Consider the following 19,764-nt stretch of genomic DNA (forward strand, 5'->3'; position numbering starts at 1 on the left):
ATTTTCAAATTATTTTTCATTTTAAATTTTAACCTGGTTTTATTAAATTCCCCTAAAAATGAGGATAAATTATTTACATAGGTTGTAAATTAGTGTCTATATAGCCTAATGTAATAATATACAAACTTCATTAAACTTATGAAAAGACAAAAAAGCCCTTAAAATAATAAAAATAATACTTATGTGAGATTCAGCTAGGAGGTTATGTACGTGACTCCCACATGACATGTATGCTAACTTCATAAAAGCATTCATATAGATGATATAAATGATTATAATTAATTTTATAACCATATCTTATACAAGGGGTAGAAAAGTATAAGGGTATATTAGTCAAAATTTGTAAATTTCAAGGGTAGAATGATAATTAACCGTATCTTACTTTTGGTCGGACTATACAGTCCGGCGAGACGCGGGAGTATTTCTGTGGCTATAGGCTATCGCGCATAGACCTAACAGTTGGAGTGGGAGCCGCAGTTGATGTCAGTCACATTCTCCTTCCTGAGAAGAAGGGCGAAGAGTGAGAAAGCAGCCATTGTCCTGGAGCGGCGTCGCGTCGAACCACTGTTACCCTCTGCCGCCGTCTCCTGTTTATCGAAGCCAACCTGCTTATGCTTCTCCTCCCTTTGGTCTACCAAAAGACTAGAAATACCCGATTTTCTCTTATTCGAATCCTCAAGCCCTAGCTCGGGTTAACGGGCAGAACGGGCAGACATCGATCGATTGATCGATCTTGCTGAAGCAATCCTCCTCGATTGGAGATTTTTCTTTTAGGAGGGGAAGGAGCTCCTTTGGTTGGCTTCTCTTCGATGGACGGCAGCCAGAAAGAAGATCGGAGCGAGAGCAGCGATTACACATCGGAGGACGAAGGGACGGATGATTACCGCAGAGGTGGATACCACGCGGTCCGCGTCGGGGATTCTTTCAAGGGAGAGGCGTACGTTGTACAGAGCAAGCTCGGCTGGGGCCATTTTTCTACAGTCTGGCTTGCTTGGGACACGGTTCACTCGGTAAGCAAGCTTTTCCTTTTCGTTCGGATTCTTCGTGCTTAGTTCTGCTTCGGTTCTGCCTAGGCTCAAATTATTTCGCGATATATCCCGTTCTGGATGATTTTGTTTTCTATTCTGAAGGCGTTTCCTTGTCATTTTTTATTTATTTATTTGTATGAGAGGAGAAATGTCTAACATAGATGTGTTTATCGATGTGATGGCCAGAGATATGTGGCTCTCAAAGTTCAAAAGAGTGCCCAACATTACACCGAAGCAGCCATGGATGAGATTACCATTCTAAAACAAATAGCAGAAGGTGATCCGGAAGATAAAAAATGTGTTGTGAAGCTCTTAGACCATTTCAAGCACTCAGGGCCCAACGGGCAGCATGTTTGTATGGTTTTCGAGTATTTAGGGGATAACCTTTTGACGCTGATTAAATACGCGGATTATCGAGGGATGCCCCTTCTCATGGTGAAAGAAATTTGTCATCACATTTTGGTCGGATTAGATTATTTGCACCGTCAATTATCTATCATACACACGGATTTGAAACCGGAAAACATACTGCTTTTATCTATGATAGACCCCGCGAAAGACCCCAAAAGATCAGGTGCTCCACTTATCCTTCCAAATAGCAAGGATAAGTCTTATTTTGACCCAGGAGTTACAAAAGATGTGAAGAGTTCAAATGGAGATTTGACAAAAAGCCAGAAGAAAAAGATCCGGAGAAAGGCTAAGAAAGCTGGTCAGGGTTGTGTGGATAAAGCAGAACAAACTGATTCAGAACTCAAAAGTGGGACTGCTGATGGAATTGGTTCTCCTGGGAATTCTGTATCAGATTCAGCCAAGGTGGAAGACAAGCGTGATAGTTCTAATAGGGGGATATCTATTGCTGAAGAGGCAAAAAGTAATAAGGCAGCAAATCAGAGTCATCGGAGAGGAAGTCGTTCTACAAGGCAAAAGCTGTTGAAGGCTGTTGATTTAAAGTGCAAATTGGTTGATTTTGGAAATGCATGCTGGACATACAAACAGTTTACTAATGATATCCAGACCAGGCAGTATAGATGCCCAGAGGTTCTGCTTGGGTCTAAATACTCAACTTCTGCAGATATGTGGTCGTTTGCTTGCATTTGTTTTGAGCTTGCAACTGGTGATGTTCTGTTTGATCCACATAGTGGTGATAATTTTGACAGGGATGAGGTACACTCATGACTGCCATTTTCTTATTGATTCTAGTGGCATTATCATGTGTAATCAAACTGATAACTATCTCGGTTAATGCTGTCAAATTGTGTTAATATGCTTTTCTGATAAGGTTTATTTTTTTAATGCATGATTTATAGTTCTTCTGCATGCATCATGTAATGCATGACATTGTTCTATGTCAAGGCTTCGTCTTAAAACTCTTGGAAAAAAAAAAAAAAACTGAGAGTTAGGACAGTAGACTACAGGAGACATAAAGTTTGAAAGTACCATTATATAATTATGGTTATGAGACTGAAGGAATAGTAATCAATGTGACTTAAAATTTTCTTGACTTATATGGTCAGTTTGGTTCATAGTAGACTAGGTTATAAATTTGCAGGTTGGTATCAGGTTAGTTTGAAACTGGGTAAAACTGTCAAGTGTCTACTTATTGAGGATGTACTTAGTCAGAGATCATCCTTTTGTATTATCTCTTATATCTCAGGGCTGGACATGTCACCTCTACCATTTTGCTCTACCCTTAGTAAGTTGTTTGTCTTCAAGCCTTCCGTCACTAGTTCTATCTATGTCATTTCCTTCCTTTGTTTCTTGTCAGTCTTGCAAAGTGGATGCTACCAAAAATATTTCTTGTTGTAGAAAATAAGAAAACCAAATTTCATTAAGAGAGGATCCCGAAGGTACATGATCTCATCAAGGTACACAAGACTAGACACATGAAGAAAGGATGAAGTTCCTAATTAAGAGGAAAGGTTCTTCTGACAATGATGATTCAATGATGAACACTACTCCCGGCCATGGAATCAGTTACACGGTTGGCACTTCTTGGGAAACTGAGGGGGAAGTGGTGCTCGAGCAATGGAGGAGAAGATGATCCACTGATGATGAGACACACTAGATGATGTGACGAACTTTTGGTAGAATTGGAATATCCTATGCATGTCATTGAAGCCGGCTTAAGAAGATAGTCATAACCACACAAGTGAAGTGAGCACATTGACCGATGACATGTATGATTTAGCATAGCTTCTTTCCAATTTATTAATATTTCTCCCATTCTATAGTAGATACTTTCTGAGAGAGATAAAAGGTTTCATGCATCAAAAGCCTTGTTTGTCTGAAGGGTACATCTTAGATTGGGGTCTCAAGTCAGCCTGAAAAGATCTATGGGTGGGAATCTGAGTGTCTGAGAGGAAGGCCCTAGCCAAGGTTGCCCTGCCCAAAGATCAAACTGAAGAGGCACATGAATATTAAATCCATTCTCAGAAGTGGTGATGTAGTTGACAAATGGCTTCCCAAAGGGAAGAAGTACTAATAGGATGATAACCTTGGTGAAGCAAAATGGTTACCTATTGGTGGCAGTCTTTCCCTACATACCAGATTTATCATTTGCCCGGCTTCCATAACCATTTTGTTAGGAGAATCTGAGCAATAGTTAGTAAGTTTAATGCCCAAAGCCCCATTGACCTTATGCATGCACACCTCATTCCTGTTGACTTGGTGATATTTGAAGTTTGAGAAAGTGCCTCTCGAGGGAATCTCTTTTCAATGGCTTCAAGACAGTGCACCACCAAGACCAGGCGAATAAAAAAATAGATAATAGTTTTAAAGACCTTCCAGAGTTGATTTGAAAAGGTTTGGTTTTTAAATGTTAGCGTTCCACCGGGCCTTATCAGGCTTAACAAAAAATAGAAGTATTAATTGCATTTTCACAATATTATTTGGATATCTCTATTCTAATTCATTCATCTATGTGTCAGGATGGTCTTGTTTGGTTTTCCTATTGCTATGTATCTTGTGTCCTTGTATCTGATAAACATATCTGGGCTGAAATTTGGTTATTTATTAGAATGAACACCATGTTTATGTATTAAGTACATTATATGTTATGTTATTTGAAGTTATAATATGCCAAAAATGTTAATGGAAAGGTAATATGGAAGTCTCAGTTAACATACCAACTATCGTAGAAAGTATCCAACATCTCAGACGAAAAGACTGGCTCTAGGTTCAAACGTACTTTGTGTTAAAAATGCAAATCTTTCATCACCAGCTCAAGGGCGTCTTTTGATTATCTTGGACCCATGTGGGCATCAATTTTTCCACGTAGTGTTTGATTTCTCATTACTCTACATGCCTTATTGATGTATAACATAACATCTGGCACTTATGATCTGATTTGTGATGCAAACAAAATTTGAGATAATGTGAAGATCTTAAGGTAAAACAGTTTTGAAGACAATAGGAAGGACTGATGCTTGGGGTGTACAAAATATAAAAAAATAACGGTTGAATAGATTTGAAAAGACCGCCCCTAGGTTCTTCAAGTTAAAAGTAAACAACCTAGCTGGATTTCTGGTTTCTTTTCTAAGTCTATACTAGAGAATTCTGCAATCCAGTAAATTTGAGTTGGGTGGCTTGTGAATAATTCTGTTTAGGACCAGATAACCGTTTTATAATTTATGCAATACACTGAAACCTGTTTAGAACGAGGTTATGGTTTCATAATTCATACAATACACTGAAACATAACATAGAAGATGGTCATTCCTTTTTTATTGCTTTTGTAGGGTGAGTATTAGAATTTAGATATGGATCTCAATTCAGGTCACTATTTACTATAGCTAAAACAAGACAAAACTAGATACTTTGCTTTGTTTACTGTGTGTAAGGAAGTTCTAACCTGATTACACTGTGAACAGAAACTTTTTAACCATCCATAAGAAAAAAAGACTATAAAGTCCTGGCTTAGACAGGAAGATTTTTTATTTCTGTTTAATGAGAAATTGTTATTGTTAAAATAAAAAAGATACCAAAGAAAGTAAGGACAGAAAAAAAGGAAAAACTGCACGGACATGCTATGAAGACAACAAAAAGGAAATAAAAAATAGAAGTTGACCTAGAGGGATCACTAACTGGGAAACTTAATTTCCAATTTCAGTTCTACACCTAGCAAACGCAAATAACTCTGTTATGTATCCAGAGCCATATAGAAGTATGTCCAAAGATTCATTGAATTGGTCTTGACTGTGTAAACTTGAGATTTTGGTTTCAAAACTTGGTCTCAGACTTTTATTCAGATTTGTGGCCTTAGCAGTTTCTTTGTGAATGCCAGAATGTGTGTGGATGTTTGCTTGCTTCATTCGATCTGGTGTCTGTTTCCTTCAAGAGAAAATGTTGATTGCATGTTCTGAATGATGTATCTGTTTCTTAATTGTCTCAGTGAGGCTTCGTAGGCACAAATATCTATTACTAATTTTCATATTTCAGGACCACTTGGCATTGATGATGGAGTTACTTGGGATGATGCCACGAAAAGTAAGAAGCTCTCTCTACTCGTTAGCATACGCTTGGACATGTTTTAGTTGAAGCATCGATGGCTGACACTAGTAATACCAATTGCAGATAGCATTAGGTGGCCGATACTCTCGTGATTTCTTCAATAGATATGGTGACCTGAGGCACATCAGGCGATTACGTTTTTGGCCTCTCAACAAGGTCCTAATGGAGAAATATGAGTTCAGTGAACAAGACGCTAATGATATGGCAGGCTTTTTAGTCCCAATATTGGATTTTGTTCCCGAGAAGAGACCAACGGCCGCCCAAAGCCTTCTCCATCCTTGGTTTAGTGCGGGCCCTCGACTTCTTGAACCTTCCCCCCCTGATCAAAGCAAGGAGGCCGATGGAATTTCAGAGCAGAAGAAAAAAGAGAAGTATGAGAGGGAAGCAATGGAGTTGGGAGTAGGCAACATCGCAATAAACGGAGCTTCCAAGTTGGTAAAAGATCCGGTGGCAAGTAACGGAGCCAAGGAGACGGCCCCTAACGCCCCTAGGTAGAAGAACCAATTCACTTGTAACTAAAATTTTTTCTTTGGGTTCATGTATTTTACCGATTCTATCCGCTTCCTGAATCCAGTAGGTGGGCTTTGTCGTGGGATAGAGGTGGCCTGACTTGACAAACGGACGGCAGTCACGTCTTTACTCACACCCTCTGTGGTGGCCAGCAAGTCTGCAACATTGCGCCAAATAGATTAGATATTTGGGTTACCTTCTCAAAGATTTACACGGTTGTTTTGGCCAAATTCACTTACCTATTGAATTCTGGTGATGCAAACTAGCAAATAGATGCATGGATCTGGATCTATGTAATTCATGGTTTATAATATACGAGGATAGAAGAAGATGAAAGGAGGGTGACTCAGGTCCATACTGAGTAAATCAAATATTGAGTGTACCTTGATTTGGGTTTTATATTCTTTTTTGCAACTTTGAATATGTAGTTTCTGTGGACTTAATTATTTTTCTTGAAAAGTATATAAGAAAAAAGGGATGGCCGCACTTGCCGGAGATCGGGCGGCTCCGGATTAGAAATGGTCAAGCGAACACCTATTCATGAGGGCGTCCTTTGGTGTGTTTTTCGTTCGCCCAGAACGCGTCCCACCAGCGCTAAAGAAGAGACGGTTCTCAGTTTTCATGGCTTCTTGGCGTCTCCCTGCTCTCCACGGAGGCGAGTATGGCGACGGTGGCGCTCGTATCGTTAGGATGCGGCTCTCTGTCGAGGTTTGGCCGGCTAATCCGTTCCGATGAGGGCAATGAACTTCCTCTTTTCAAAGACCTGACCGCCGCTTCTAATAGCAAGATGCTCTATCCTTTCTCAAATCCCAACGAAGTCGAACTCTCCCTTGGTAATCCCATCGTTGTCTCACGTTTCGTGTCGTATCTTTTCTATTTTGATTCTATTTATTATTGGATGAGCTCTTTGATTTCTTGTTGCAGCAACTGTTACTTGTGCTAGATTGAAACGTCTGACGAGTTTCAGCCTTGCGAACAAGACCAGTCTGAAGAGCGATTTGCTGAAAAATGAAATCAACAAAACTGAGTCCAACTGGTAGGTTTGGATCTGCTTTTCCTTCTTCTACCGTCCGCCGGTCTTTTTTTGCAAATCTCTCTTTTCCCGTTTCAGGCTTGTTACTCCGCCGGACTCCCCATTATTCCCTTCTCTGGACTCCGAACCTAATGGGCTTGAATTACGACCTCGAAAGCCAAATTCACCTCTATCACGAATGTCAAAGGTGAGAATGGTGATGTAAGCTGTTGGCTTTGTTTGATTTCCTTGATAAACACATGTAAAGCAGAGTTTTTGCTGCTTTTGGGCATCAAATGCCATACATGGTCCTAATTTTTCCATCTTTTTTTATGTCGGACTTGTAAATGAAGCGGAAGCGAGAGACAAGGGCAAAGACAAACAGAGGAAGCGAGGAGAAACTGCTTGAGAATCGTCTGGATAAACGTCTGAAAAACAGAGCACTGACTTGGAGACATGTGGGCACAATGGGAAGGCCCGAAATCTCTCAGAAATGTATTGGATAATAAATGCGAAAAGCCGACTGTCTGAGCATCTGGTTCAGTCATGCTAATGAACGGCGGCCACATATTCTACTCCAGAAAAATTTTGATATCTAAGCTGTATCCAAGCTAACCTTAATAAAAACACTAGCTATTTTATGCATTTGCATCTGTGTTTTCCTTTTTCTTTTGAGTGTATGTGAGAAGCTATCCGGTAACTTGCCCTTCCTCACATGTTAATGGATATTGAAGGGATTTCGCATGGACGGTCTGGCCATTTTAGATTTATGTCAAGAAAAGTTGCATTTGGCCGATTGAACACCTGTGCATCCGTGACTCTTCCGTCTCTGTCTCTGTCGGGGGAAAATAGGGAATCAAACTCAATTACTGAGGTCATTTTCACTCGTACAAGTTAAAAAAAAAAAAAAAAAAAATTAAAATTGAAAGTGAAATATTTTTTGTGTTAGTGTGTATAATAAAAAAAATTAGTGAAAAGTGGATAATGAGTTTATAAATAAAATACTTTAATAAGTTTAACTTTATTAAGATAGTTTAATTTAACTTTTTAATTAAAAATAAGATAAATAATTTAATTTTTAAATAAAAATATTAAATTAATTTAAAAAATAATATACCTAAAAAAAGTTACTTTATAATGTTTAGATACTTAATCAAATTCTTATTTTGACAATATCTAAATTATCATTCTTGAATTTAATATACTATTAAAAGTCATAAATATAAAAAAAAAGGATAATTTATTAATGAAATAATAACCCAATAATAACATTCGAGTAAAAAAACGCACATAGTAAAACACTCAAGCACCCAACATTAAGCAAAAAGAGAAAAGAAAACCCAGACATAAATTTAATATTTGCTTTTAATAATATAGAATAATTAAGAATCATCTATATTATGGCCTTGTTAGTGCCCTCTATAAGTGAAATGCATTTCACTTACGCTCTGTAAGTTGGGAGGGAAAGTAAATTACAAATATAATATATTTTTTCCCGTTTTAGGCATAATGCAAGGGAAAGTGAGTCCAGAGGGGTCGAGCTCTGAATTCACTTTCCCTCCATCAATAACATCAGGCTCGGGCTGTCGAACGAGGGTTTTGGAGAAAAAAATTCTCTCTCACCCACGACCTTCGACGATTTCAATTGCCCCCTCTGTGACCTCCCGCCATCCCCAGCACTAACAACCTTCGACAACTTCTCTCCCCTCTCTGCAACCACCGTTGTCCTCTTAATGATTTTCTTTGTTATTCGTCTTTCCACTCACTCAGTGAGGAAGACGCTACAGTAGCTAAATTAATTTTTCTTTTTAAATAACCATTGTTATTATTTATGTTATGTTTTATTTTATTTTTTATAATCTCTTTTTTTGTTTTTGATTTTATATTCATATTTTGGACTTTTTCATTATGCAATACTTAGTATTTAATTACTTCCCAATTTAATTTTTTAATTATAAAGTATAATTAAAACTAATAATTTATTTTTATTTTCTTTCATTCCTTTTAAAATAGTTTTAGCTTTGTTTAATGTTTGGGTCAATTGGAGTTTCTAAACACTCAACCTAACCTTGAGCCTCGACTTCAAAACCAAGGTTTTTTTCACACCATTTCATTTCCCTCAACTCCGTTCTTGCCTCATTCCCTCTGGCCATATTTTTAAGAACTCGATTCTACCCCGAACCTTTAACCTCAAACCCCAACCTCTAATTTGACAAAAAAAAGTCTAAAAAATGGACCCATATTCACCCTGTTTCCTCGCCCTAATTTGACAAATATTTTTTGTGTTGTATTTTTGTATGTACAGTTGTAATTTTTTTATATTAAATAGGTAATTTGAGTTATATTTGTATTATTTTTATTTTTATTATTACGATGTTTGTATAATTATTTCATATTTTGATATTACAAAATTATAATTTGGGTACAATTTTAATAATATAAAAGTAAGCATTTGTTTAATTGTAATATTTAATATATTTTATTTATTAACTAATATTAATTTAATTTTCTGAAAGTTAGATATATCAAAATATTTTATTTAATAAATAATTTATCCGCACTTTACACCACACTTTCCATTGTGAACACTAACACAAACAAATACTTTACACTGCATTTTCCATTGTACATACTAACACAAACAAGTACTCTACTTTCCCTCTCACTTTCACTGATAAAGGACTTCACTTTCCCTCCCATTTTCCCCTTACACTTTCCATTGCGCACATTAACACAAATAAGTATTTTTCTTTCCCTCTCACTTTCATCGGAGAAAGTAATGCATTTTCCCTTCCACTTTCCCCCCTGCACTTACAAAGTGCACTAACCCCCCTATGTTTACTTTTTATTAATTTAACATAATATAGAATACTATTAATTATTAATTAATTATTAAATATAAAATAATTTAATATTTTATTAATACAATAATTATTCTTTTTTCCCTTTGCAATTAGTGGCGTTTACTTTTATAATGTTTAGGGAAAAAATATAGAACAAGTTCGAATTGTAGAGGACGAAAAAGGAAGACGAAGAAGAAAAAATAATGGAAATTCCCTAAACTTTGCTTCTACTGAAAGCGTCTTCTCTGTGGGGACCTTCGATTATTCCCCCTTCTACCATCGCTTCCATGCCAAAAAGCATACAGAATTCCCCCCCATGCTTTTTTATCCCAAAACTTCCCTTGTTTACCTTCTTTTCCCTCTCTTCCATGGTGGTTGGTCCATTTCTATAGACACGGTTTCCGACTTTTTGAATTTTGGGTTGGCTCTGAAGAGGACGGAGTTCAGGGGATTATTGCAGTTGTGAATTGTGATAAATGGTAAAAGGAATTTGATTAGGTTTCGTTGTTTTGAGTTTTTGGGTTTTATTTTATGTGAGACCATAGGATTTGTTCTGTTTTTTTTCTCTTCCATCGTCCTGTTATGAGTCTCTTACTCTGAACAGTTGCCTAACTTTCATGAAACCTAGCACAGTGAAGAATCGGTGAAGTTTCTGTAGTCATTCAGAGTTTTTGCGTTTCTGTTGCGTCGAAGTTAGATCCTGTTTCTGAGATATAGCAAGAGACGAGAGAGATGAGGATTGGGAAGCAGAGAGACGACGGTGCAGGGAGAGGGAGCGTAGAGAGAGAGGAGGGCATACAGAGCGTGAGTGAGTGAGTGAGTCAAATTGAATGAACTGGTTGAACCCACTTTCCTTTGTACACACTAACACAAAACAAATAATTCACTTTCACCCGTTGCCTTATCGACTAGTGTCCTCTGCGGTGCTTCATTTTAAGGCCCATCAACACTCTTACTACCTCAAACTTTTGAAAGTTCCGCGAGCAAAACAAGAGGGAGAACTTAACTCGCTCGGAGTGCAGATAATGTCTGAAGCCATTTCCAGTAAGAGGTAAAAGTTCTCTTCCGACTAGCTTGTGTTTATAATTTATATGATTGTGCTGTACTCAGCGATTGTCCTTGTTTTGACATCCTCGCAGTCTCCGAGTTTATCAGCGTCGTAATTAGGATCAGATCATGGAAGTTTTTTTTTAACTGAATTCCAGTTTTGCTTTTCTTTTTGTTTTGTTTTGTCTTATTAAGGCTATTGGGGAAGGTGGCGATCATCACCGGCGCGGCTAGTGGCATCGGAGAGGAGAGCGCACGCCTCTTCGCCCACCACGGAGCCCACGTCGTGATAGCCGACATCCAAGACGAATTAGCCAAAAGCGTGGTGGAATCCATCGGTTTCGACCGCTGTTCCTACATCCATTGCGATGTCACGGACGAAGATGAAGTCAAATCACTGATTGATCAGACCGTCGGGACTCACGGTCGCGTCGACATAATGTTCTGCAACGCTGGCATTATCAGCCGCAGCGACCAGACGGTGCTGGAGCTGGACCTTAACGACATGGACCGGCTCTTCGCGGTAAATGTGCGGGGGGTGGCCGCCTGCACGAAGCACGCGGGGAGGGCCATGGTAGATGGCGGCGTGAAGGGAAGCATTATATGCACGGCGAGCGTGGCGGGGAGCACGGGGAACGAGAGGCGGATCGACTACACCATGTCGAAGCACGCGGTGCGGGGGTTGGTTCGTTCAGCGGCCGTTCAACTGGGGAAGTACGGGATCAGGGTGAACAGCGTGTCGCCGTGGGCAGTGGCGACGCCGCTTCTGACAGGGGCTCTTGGGTTGAAGGAAGAAGAGACGGAGAAGGTGTATGCTGATTGGGCGAAGTTGAAAGGGATTGTGCTGAAGAAGAAACATGTGGCTGATGCGGCTCTGTACTTGGCTAGCCAGGAATCTGCCTTCGTGAGCGGGCATGATCTCGTCGTGGACGGTGCTTTTCTCTGCAGCTAGTCATCAACATCTATTATTTGGGCTTTTCTTTTACAAGCATGTTATGTCTCCTTCTTAAGATTTCTTTGTCAGGCCCATTCAATTCCTGGGCCCAAGCCATTTCAAGTTTCAAGTCAAGAAAGTTTTCTGTCGTCGAACTGAAAAACCTTCGCTTGTGTTGTCTTTCGTTTTCCTTTACTTGGTTTTTTCCCTTTGCTTAAGAACCTAAGACTTTGTCCAAATTGAATTATTATCATTTCGAATGTTCAACTCTATTCCTCTGTGGGACTTGAATCCAATACCTCAAACCATAAGCCCTTTGCAATAATATTATTCTTACCATTATGATGATAGAGATAAAGATAATGATGGAGATAAAGATAATTATTGATTGAATTAGAGACAGATTGTAGAGTTGTAATCGTCTATTGTTTCGGTTGTAACTCTATAAATAGTATATATTTGATCAATATTATTCTTTATTCATATATTCTACATATGACATTAGTTATGATGGACAGCACAACGAGAAGTCCCTGAAATTTTTTTTTGGTTAAGTTGAAAGAGTATATATATTTTTTGTAGGTATGTAGCACAAAATTTTGATGTCATTGTCAATGCATGAACTATGTAAGGACAGACTTTGTGGGCAGCTCTCTCATATTATCATCAAAATCTCTTGCTTGAAATTCTACAAGGTGCATTCGAACTAGGTTATTAGCAAACTCCTCTGGATGGAATCATGAAGGTGATTGACTGAAAAATGCAGGGAAGGAACATCATTTGGAAGAATGAAATTCATTTAATTGGCCTGTTCTATCTGTTGTGGTTTTTCAATCTTTTGGGCTTGCATGAAAGTTGGTGCGATAAGATTTATTATGATTCTTGAATCATTTTTTTTCAGTGTGGCATCTGGATTGTTTTCTATGTGAGCAGGTTGCCATCTGATCTCCTCCTTGCTAGTACACTAACAAGTCTCTTTTCCCACTTCTTATGAGGGGACAAGGTCCTTGTAAAGAAACATATGACTATCTGAATAGCGATCATAAATTTGATGAATAGCTATCCTTGTTGGTGAGTGCAGGTACATGTCTATTGGCTGAGTAATCCTCTTCTCTAGTGGAGTGCAAGAGTGCAGAATACCAGTAGTAAGGATCACCAATCTTCATCAAAGTTACTGCAAGCAGAAATACCTCTAAGTAAACATGGTATAGCTTATAAGATGCTCGTAGGTGTGAAGGAAATTACCCCTAAGACAAACAGCAGATGAGCCAGCAGAACCTTTCAAGGGCAGAAAAATTATTGCATATGATGATATTCTTTAAACACTACCAAAAATTTGAAGGGTTTCAAACAGGTTACCACCAAGCATCATAACTTCCATGCACTCGCAATCTGCCTCTTAATGGCTGCCAATCACTTCTACCATCCAAAACTTTAAGCTTGGATGATGTTTAACCAGAAAAAAAGTGCAGTAGCAAGAGAAGATAACATGAGCAGCATGTTACTAGCAAACACAACTATACACAATCAGTTTTTTTCTTGCTGAGCTGCAAGAATTAAAATGCTACAAAATGGGGAGACAGGATATTTCTTGGAAGAAATCTTCTTGCTTCAGTCCATCACTTCAAGGAGCTTGACATCTTAGGAATCAGAATGAGTCTCATAGAATTCACTTGGGCATGGTGACAGGACCTCCTCTTCTAGCATCTGCAATACCCTGTTCATAGAGGGACGGCTCTCTGGATTTGCATTTGTACACTTTGAAGCAATGTCAAGAACTGCTTCAACAGTCTCAATATCTGCATCTTTGCAATTTTTGTCGACGACCTCATGCAATCGGCTTTCTCTCACCAGGGTGTTCATCTACAAGATTCCAGTCAAACTAACTTTCATATCTTACCAAACCCAGAACAAAGAACACATAAATGAGGTTTTGAGGAGCCCGCATGCTTACCCAGCCAACGATGTTTAAGCCCCTTTTGACAAAGGATGGATCAGTAGGTCTCTTTCCAGTTACTAACTCTAACAGCACCACCCCGAAGCTATAAATATCCGACTTCACAGTTGCTAGCCCACTCTGCAGATATTCTGTTTCCCAAACAGTAGAGAAGTCAAGATGAATGTCTTGTACTTGAACTTCAATTCCTAATTAATGATACTTGGTTGTTTTTGGCATTTGATAAAATCTTAACTCGTTCAAATTTAAAATAAACTTCACCAAAGCCCATTTGCCAGTTTAAACTGGACACTGAAATAAATGACACTAGGAAATGGAACGAACCTGGTGCCAAATAACCAAAGGTACCCGCAACCACAGTTGTAACATGAGCCTCATCATCAACTACAAGCTTTGCCAAACCAAAATCTGAGACATGTGGATTTAGGTTTTGATCAAGAAGTATGTTACTAGATTTTATGTCCTGATGCACTATTCTTGGACAGCAGTCGTGATGCAAGTAAGCCAATCCACGAGCAGACCCAAGAGCAATTCTCAGTCGAGCATTCCAGTTCAGAGGCTGCTCTTCAGGATCACTTTCTACAATCATAATACCAAAACAAAATTAGAAGGAAGAAGAAGGAGATAAAGCTTTATGAAGCTTTCCCTAAAAAAGTTCATGTACCATGAAGAATATAATCTAAGCTGCCCAAGGCCACATAATCATATATCAGAAGCTTAGAAGAGGGAAGTTGGCAGTAGCCACGGAGATTGACAAGGTTTATATGTTTAATGCTGCCTAAGATCTCAAGCTCCCTCTCAAAGATTTGGTCAGATCCCTCTCGACTTCTATCAATCCTTTTAACAGCAAAGGCACTACAGTCATCCATAACCATCTTGTAGACAGTTCCAAAACCTCCAGATCCAACCACATCTTCTTCATCAAGCAACTCAAGCTTTGTTACTATATCATGAGAAGAATAAGGAAGGTCACCATGGAACGTGACAAGCTTGGTGCCTAGCAAATGAAATACAAAACACACAAATCAGACAAGCACGGTGCCTAGCAAACGAAATACAAAACACTCAAATCAGACACGCTTGGTGCCTAGCAAAAGAAATACAAAAAACTCAAATCAGACACGCTTGGTGTCTAGTGAAAGAAATACAAAACACAAAAATCAGACAAGGGAAAAAGACAGGAAAATGCTGGGATGAGTAGTCAAAATATACCTGTATCCCGGTGCTGCTGCTTATGGACCTTGGTGTATTTCTCAGCAACACCCTTCTTTGACAATAAACAGATCCAAAGGAATGCAAGCAGGACAATGATAGCCACACCCATGGCTGACATGGCACCAATGAGAATACCATTCAGGTAATGTGTCTTCGGACGCACTGCTGGAACTCCTGTTTCATCCATAGAGTTAATTAAAACAAAGGAGAACATTAGTTTCACTGCATTGCTCTTTTTTTATCCTATAATTTAATTAAGGGTTACTAGGTGCATTTAGACAAGCCTGTATCAGCATCACTAGCAGCGTGCGGTAAAACCACAGGGAAGCCCATTGAAGTCCGACAAGGCTTTTGAATTTGTACACCACATAGATCTAAATTCCCAGTAAACCTGCAAATGATCTATAAACATTCAGAGAAAACCACTTGATCCCCAAAACCAAGAGTATCTGATGTTGGAAAGATTAGCTCCATCCTAACATATCTATTTTAAATCCACATCACGCCATGTAGGTCAGTATAACATTGTTCCACTAGAATCAGACTGAGAAAAATCAAGAATTTCCATAACGAAGTCAACAAGGCAAAATATTGAGATTGACTTCTCTTCCCTACTGTTTTGATTATACTTAAAAAAATCACAAGTCACATAACTGTTGAGATCAAAGTTTTGCTAGTATCACTAGAATCTTGATTGATCTTCTCAGCTAAACAAACTACTGCATGATCCTTAAATCATAATTAACATCACTACATAATAAGAAAACATCTATTAAAGTATAGAAGGCTAAAAAAATTACTCCAAATGGTGACCACCGATAACACTACTTACGAAGTATTTTTGAATGCCCCCAGTGCTCCAACATTAGGAATTTCTCCCGCAAAGAAGTTGCTGGATAAGTTGCTGAGACAAGGAGACAAAAAAAGGTAAACGATTAAAATTTAACTGCCCCACAAATGAAGTAAACAATAAGGTGTCCTTTTGTATCCTCCTTTTATCTTTTCATTGGATCCTTATTTAAACAAAGAAAAAATTACAAATACATATATGGATATCATCTTCAAGCAAGAAGGAAACTGGAAACATGAAGAGTAAGAATGGCTTACAGAAATCGCAAATGGATGAGGTGGCCAATCGAAGAAGGTATGGATCCCTTGAGCGAATTACTGGACACATCTCTACACATTGAAGTAGTAAACCCTGATAAGTGAAGGGGAAGAAATCCTCAGCAGAAAAAGAAGAATTCCTATATAAAGAGTAAAGGCCGTCTTACAGAATTACAAGACCAGACAGATTTCCAAGCTCCCAAGGTATGCCACCTTGGAGATAGTTACCTCTCAGATACCTGGATATTTAAAATTGTAAATATAATATATATTATGTGAAAAGACACCTGCAAGGTGTTGCATTTTCGTTCCAAAAAAATTAAACATGAACAGACTAAATATTACAGTGCTCTAAGATCTCCGCAGTTTGCAATTTCAGACGGAATAGAACCATGTAAGCTGTTTCGATGGAGTGCCCTGAACAAGTTTAAATAAAGTGAGACGCAAATTTTGTTTTTTTCTCTTCCGTTGAAAATCTTGGTGATAACGAAGACTACTTACAGCCTGTGCAGCTTACGGAGTTTGCCAATGACTGGAGAGATTGTCCCAGTAAACTGCATATAAGGCAGATTTCTGCAAAAATGAAAACACTCACAAGTCAAAAAAACAACAGGATTAATAAAAAGATTCTCTAGTGAAAAAAGCAAGCGAAGGATATATCAGGCGAATAAACAGAATAAACCCAGGAGGTAAAAGGCGAAAAAAAACGTAAAGGGAAAAACACGCAGAGTGGTAAAGAAACGAAAAGTCATGAGACAGAAAAGGGAAGCTTACATAGATCGCACTGTTTGGTCATAGGGATGACAAGTGATTCCAGTCCAGTTGCAGGGGGTAGGATCAGATTCTCTCCAGTTTCTTAGATTATTCTTAGTATCATTCAGACCCGATTTTAGTTCTAGAAGTGCAATGCCTGCAGAAAGACCGAAAGGACGTAAAAGAAGAGAAAAGGCGTGATAAATCTCAGCGACAAAGGGGAGGAAATCAAACGGTGAGCTTCTTACCATCTTCGGTCAGAGCCACAGCGCCTGTGCATAAAAAGAGAGCTAAGGTGACCAAAACGAGCAAACCCATGTCTACCACAGAGACGATCTTTTGAGCTGCAGAAGCCTGAGAATGCTTCCAACTTCCAAGTTCCTGGGCACTAGAGAGCAAGAGGGTTTTGGCTAGTCCATGAAGCCGAAGAAAACAGTGTCAAATGGAGGTGGGTAACTGTAATTATGCCCCTGCGGGGATGTTCTTTTCTTTAATAATTATTGGCGCAAACATCTGGGACCTGGACGAGAAAGTTTTTTTAAAAAAAAGAAAAAAAACGAAGAGATTGGAAACTGTGCCGCTGTGGCAGAAATAGCCGTTGGCGTCAGGAAATTCAAATGGTCGCAACTCTAAGGAGTCTGACTTCTAGCACGTGTTCTCGAATTTGCACCTGAACTCACGATTTTGCTGCTGAGAGGACGAGCCAACATACGATTCAAACGCTGACTCGCCTCGATTGGTCTGACTCAGAATTTCATGGACCCAAGTAGGGGTGGCTTCGAACCGAGCCGGTTCGCGAGCCGGCTCGGTATCGGCTCGGTTCGATTCGTCATTTTTCGAACTCGAGCTCGACCGAAGCTAGGTTCGGTTCGTCAGCTCGCGAGCCGGCTCGAAATGAGTCGGATCGGCATGAATCAGTACGGGATCGCGAGCGAGCGAGGGAGCGGGAGCGAGAGCGAGGGGGGGAAAATTTTTTCCTCCCCCCTTGTCACCGGCGACCCCTCCCATCGGTTGTTGTCGCCGCCTTTACCGCCGTCGTAGCTATTCGCCGGCATCTATACTGCCGTCACAGCTGCTCGCCGGCCGCCTCTGTGGCCGTCCGTTCGATTTCTTCCTCTCCTCGCTGTCGCCTCTGTTTTCGTCGCCGCCGCTTCTGTCACCGCCGATTACGTCGTCGCCGACTCCGTCGTGGCCGTCATCTCCGACGATAAATCCTCTCCGGTGTCGTAAGCCCCTTCCCTCCGCGTCGTCTCGACGGAAAACAAGAACATGGGAGAAATAATCTCCCCCTTCTTCGCGAGAAGATGATCTCGCACGTGCGAGAACATAAAATAAAATAAAAATTTTTTCCTCTGGAAAAAATTAAAAATAAATTTTATAGAAATAATTTTCTATAAACTATTAGTGTCTCGTATTTTTTTAAACAATTTTCTAATTGAAATCTTTTATTAAAAATCATATAATTTTCAAAGTAAGATTTTTTGTACCAAGATGGGGTAGAAAACTGTATAGAAAATTTTTGAATAAGTATTTAACAGTTGATGTTATAATACTTTTAGCATGAAACAATTTTCATTGCAATTTTGTGTTTGATATTTTATTTAATTAAAATTTTATCGATAAGTATAATAATATATTAGATTGATTATTAATTTCTATTTATTTCCCTAGAAGAGACAATAAAATGTTCATTTAAATTTTCTAAGAAAATTTTAAAATATTTCCTGTAATTTTCTAATAAGTCACTAATAGTAATAAGATTTTATTTAAAGGTTTTTTTGGGAATATGTATCATAGGAAAAATATTTTTAGTTTTTCCTAGAATATAAATTTTTATCTAGGGGCACTAAGGAGACCATAATAAATTATGGCCAAATTCAAAAATTACAAAACAAGCTAGACAACAATTGGAGTAAAAAATATTAATATTGGTGCATTTTAATCCATTATTGAAATTCAATCTTGAATCTCCCCTATCATTATATTTTTTTAAAATGTATGCATAATTTAATATAGAATTTATTCAAAGCCACCCCTACGTGCGAGATCATAAACAAGGAAAAAAAAAACTTTTTGTCCCTTCCTCATGGCTCTTAAATAAATTGAAAAGATATTTTAGTAGAAATATGTTTCCAGAGACTATTAGCGGTTTTTTCAATAAATGTTGAAAAAACATTTTTAATAGAAATATAGGGACCATTAGTGCCTCGTATTTTTTCAAAATATTTTTCTAATTATAAATTCTTTTTAAAAAATCATATAATTTTTCAAGTAAGATTTTCTTGCCAAGATGGCTTAGAAAACCATATAGAAAAATTTTGAATAAGTATTTGACAGTTGATGATATAATACTTTGAGCATGAGGCAATTTTCATAGTAATTTTGTGTTTGACATTTTATGTGATTAAAAATTTATCGATAAGTATAATAATATATTAGATTAATTATTAATTTTTATTTATTTCCTTAGAAAAGGCAATAAGAGGTCCATTTAATTTTCCTAAGAAAAATTTAAAATATTTATTGTAATTTTCTAGTAAGTCTGTAATAGTAATATGATTTTATTTAAAGGATTTATAGTTTTTATTTGGGTGATTGTAAATTGATAGTGATATTTTATTTAATTTTGTTGCGTTTAATTATTGTATGGAGTTTATTTATAATGTTATGCAGTGTATGGAGTGTTTAGATTATTTTATGGACTGTATAAACAATTTCATGAACTGTTTATGGAATGTATAGACAATTTTATGGAGTGTTTATGAAGTGTTTATGCAGGTATTATGTATATTGATTATGCCCAATTTTAAGTAAAGGTCATGCTGAATTTTATATAAGTATTATATATA

At 38.2% G+C, this 19,764-nt stretch overlaps 3 protein-coding genes across 4 annotated transcripts; 2 read left to right on the plus strand and 1 right to left on the minus strand.

Annotated features, from left to right (window-relative positions):
• Positions 1 to 469: 469 nt before the first annotated feature.
• On the plus strand, positions 470 to 7,826 carry LOC137945501 (uncharacterized). Of its 2 annotated transcripts, none has more exons than XM_068791424.1 (8): positions 470 to 1,010; positions 1,215 to 2,192; positions 5,466 to 5,513; positions 5,601 to 6,028; positions 6,112 to 6,880; positions 6,972 to 7,083; positions 7,159 to 7,267; positions 7,413 to 7,826. In XM_068791424.1, exons 1-5 carry the CDS (start codon positions 810 to 812, stop codon positions 6,149 to 6,151), a joined length of 1,695 nt encoding a protein of 564 aa, XP_068647525.1. In that variant the 5' UTR covers positions 470 to 809; the 3' UTR covers positions 6,152 to 6,880; positions 6,972 to 7,083; positions 7,159 to 7,267; positions 7,413 to 7,826. The 2 variants fall into 2 exon arrangements, with proteins under 2 accessions (XP_068647525.1, XP_068647526.1); XM_068791425.1 differs by having other exon boundaries at positions 6,115 to 6,880.
• A 2,541-nt stretch (positions 7,827 to 10,367) lies between these two features.
• Positions 10,368 to 12,174, plus strand: LOC137946200 (short-chain dehydrogenase reductase 3b-like). Its single transcript, XM_068792413.1, has 2 exons — positions 10,368 to 10,953; positions 11,145 to 12,174. Exons 1-2 carry the CDS (start codon positions 10,733 to 10,735, stop codon positions 11,899 to 11,901), a joined length of 978 nt encoding a protein of 325 aa, XP_068648514.1. The 5' UTR covers positions 10,368 to 10,732; the 3' UTR covers positions 11,902 to 12,174.
• Positions 12,175 to 13,197: 1,023 nt separating this feature from the next.
• On the minus strand, positions 13,198 to 17,342 carry LOC137945455 (LRR receptor-like serine/threonine-protein kinase FEI 1). The gene is made up of 13 exons (XM_068791353.1): positions 17,164 to 17,342; positions 16,937 to 17,072; positions 16,664 to 16,735; positions 16,508 to 16,579; positions 16,330 to 16,401; positions 16,163 to 16,234; positions 15,888 to 15,959; positions 15,340 to 15,446; positions 15,053 to 15,229; positions 14,505 to 14,837; positions 14,165 to 14,419; positions 13,838 to 13,971; positions 13,198 to 13,746 (listed from the first exon to the last, which is right to left on the minus strand). The coding sequence occupies exons 1-13, from the start codon at positions 17,231 to 17,233 to the stop codon at positions 13,525 to 13,527; spliced, it is 1,794 nt and encodes a 597-aa protein (XP_068647454.1). The 5' UTR covers positions 17,234 to 17,342; the 3' UTR covers positions 13,198 to 13,524.
• Positions 17,343 to 19,764: the final 2,422 nt, after the last annotated feature.

Source organism: Aristolochia californica, unplaced genomic scaffold, assembly GCF_029961685.1.
Source record: "Aristolochia californica isolate CCGP_79_NKW_82.1479 unplaced genomic scaffold, dmAriCali1.0.hap1 SCAF_12, whole genome shotgun sequence".
Classification (NCBI taxonomy): Eukaryota; Viridiplantae; Streptophyta; class Magnoliopsida; order Piperales; family Aristolochiaceae; genus Aristolochia; species Aristolochia californica.